The following is a 2,221-nucleotide window of genomic DNA, read 5'->3' on the forward strand; positions in this document are numbered from 1 at the left end:
AACACATTCACACCTGTAGTTAAAGGTAACACATTCACACCTGTAGTTTCAGGAAACACATTCACACCTCCAGTATCAAATATGATAATCAATCTCTTCCTTTAAATCCAGCCTACAGTTAATAAAACTTTGATAATCTGAAAAATGTGCCTGATGAGTTTTTTAAAATGGAAATCTGACCTCCTCAGAGTGCGGAAGTTTGTTTCTGTCAGATAAAATCAGGTTTGGAGCTTCAACACTTCAGTTATTTTAATTCAGCAAAAAAAAACAATAAACAGCGACTCTGCCACCTGCTGCCAGAAAGATGCAACAACAGGACGCAGTCATCATCATTTTAGAAATGTCCTAAAATTAAAGAACGGTACTAAAATCCCTAAAAATGTCCTAAAATGTTCTAAATCTACTACTTTCTTGCAGTTTGTGGAACATGTTGCTCATTGCCTTTTTGCCCACATTTTGTAAAGAAATGGCTCAGAGTTCAGAGGTTTAAATACGTGTGAAAGGCGTCTGAAAGCAGCACAAGGAGAGATATGTTGCTCCAGGTTTCTAAGGGTTAATGGATTTGTCAAATATTTCACATGATGTGGAAGTTCAAGGTGTTTCGATTTTTCAGATGAATGGAGACATTTAGGACTTTAGGACAGATTTAGTTGATTTTATATGTCACGGTCTAACTGCCTCTGTGTGTGTGTGTGTGTGTGTGTGTGTGTAAGAAATACACTTTGATGCACACCTCCTCCTCCTCCAATTATAATATATATATATACATATGATAAAAAATCAGATACGTTTCATCAGCCTGCACATTTTGTATTCAAAGTCAAAGAAATTCATTTCAAAATTGTGCTGTAAAACTGTTTATCGAGTAAATGTGTTGCAGGTCTGCAGACGTTGACGCCTCCTGCTCTCTCTCTGCAGCGTGTTTCCTCGCGAGCTGAAGGAGGTGTTTGCGTCGTGGAAGCAGCAGTGCGTGGCTCGCGGCCACCAGCAGGACATCAGCAAGCGTCTGATCAGCGCCTCGCTCTTCCTGCGCTTCCTCTGCCCCGCCATCATGTCGCCGTCGCTCTTCAACCTGATGCAGGAGTACCCCGACGACCGGACGTCCCGCACGCTCACGCTCATCGCCAAGGTCATCCAGAACCTCGCCAACTTCACCAAGTGAGTGTGCGCAGGGCGAGAGACTCACCGCCGGCAGGTTTCGCTTTGGTTCATGTTAAAGCTTCTGAGAGATGACTTTGTTTTTTCCTCCATTCAGGAGTTCACAGAGCTCAGAGTTCAAAAAAAAGTATAGAAATCAAAACGCCGCTGCAACTCAGAACATCAGAAAAAAAGTTCAGTATTTTTCATCCGTTACTTTAGAAAAGGACAGAAGCATTTTTCTATTTAAATTTTTATAATTATGAACTACAGGAAGAAAACAGATTTTTAAAAAAGTAAAAAATGAAATAAGAAAAACACTATATTAGAAACATGAAATCTAAAATCCTAAAATGCCTAAAACCTGAGAAAACCCTAAAACCCTGAAATGTCCTAAAACACTAAAAACAACCTAAAATCTGAGAATATTCCTAAAATCGAAAAAGTTTCTAAGATCAGAGATACATCCTAAAAATATTAGAAACAACCTAAAATCCTTGAAATGTCTTAAAATTGTAGGAACATTCAAAAATCTGCAAAATGTCCAAAATTCTGAGAAATGTCTGAAATTCCTAGAAACTCCCTAAAATCCTAGAAATATGCTAAAATCTTAGAGGGGGACAAAACGTCCCATTGTCCCCCCTCCCCCTTCAGCTATGGACGAGAGGCTTCAAACATAAAGAATATTATGGGATGTCAGTGGAAGCAGAGCTTCTTCCAGAGTGACGGTTGTCATGGATCCCGCCGGGCTGCGGCCAGGCGCAGCGCTCTGACGCGGTTTCTGGACAATTCTGCGTGTCGTCTGCAGGTTCGGAAACAAAGAGGAGTACATGGCCTTCATGAACGACTTCCTGGAACACGAGTGGGCGGGGATGATGCGTTTCCTGTCGGAGATCTCCAACCCGGAGACGCTGTCCAACACGCCGGGCTTCGAGGGCTACATCGACCTCGGCCGCGAGCTGTCCGTCCTACACGCTCTGCTGTGGGAGGTCGTCTCTCAGCTCGACAAGGTACCAGCCAACTGTGTGTGTGTGTGTGTGTGTGTGTGTGTGTGTGTGTGTGTGTGTGTGTGTGTGTGTGTGTG

At 42.6% G+C, this 2,221-nt stretch overlaps 1 protein-coding gene across 1 annotated transcript; it reads left to right on the plus strand.

The window, feature by feature from the left end:
* Window positions 1-894: 894 nt before the first annotated feature.
* LOC121939839 (ras GTPase-activating protein nGAP-like) lies at window positions 895-2,160 on the plus strand (the record flags this gene model as incomplete). Its single annotated transcript, XM_042482776.1, has 2 exons — window positions 895-1,158; window positions 1,946-2,160. Coding segments are annotated over exons 1-2 (322 nt in total), but the record flags the coding sequence as incomplete, so codon positions are not given.
* Window positions 2,161-2,221: the final 61 nt, after the last annotated feature.

Source organism: Plectropomus leopardus, unplaced genomic scaffold, assembly GCF_008729295.1.
Source record: "Plectropomus leopardus isolate mb unplaced genomic scaffold, YSFRI_Pleo_2.0 unplaced_scaffold6273, whole genome shotgun sequence".
Taxonomy (NCBI): Eukaryota; Metazoa; Chordata; class Actinopteri; order Perciformes; family Serranidae; genus Plectropomus; species Plectropomus leopardus.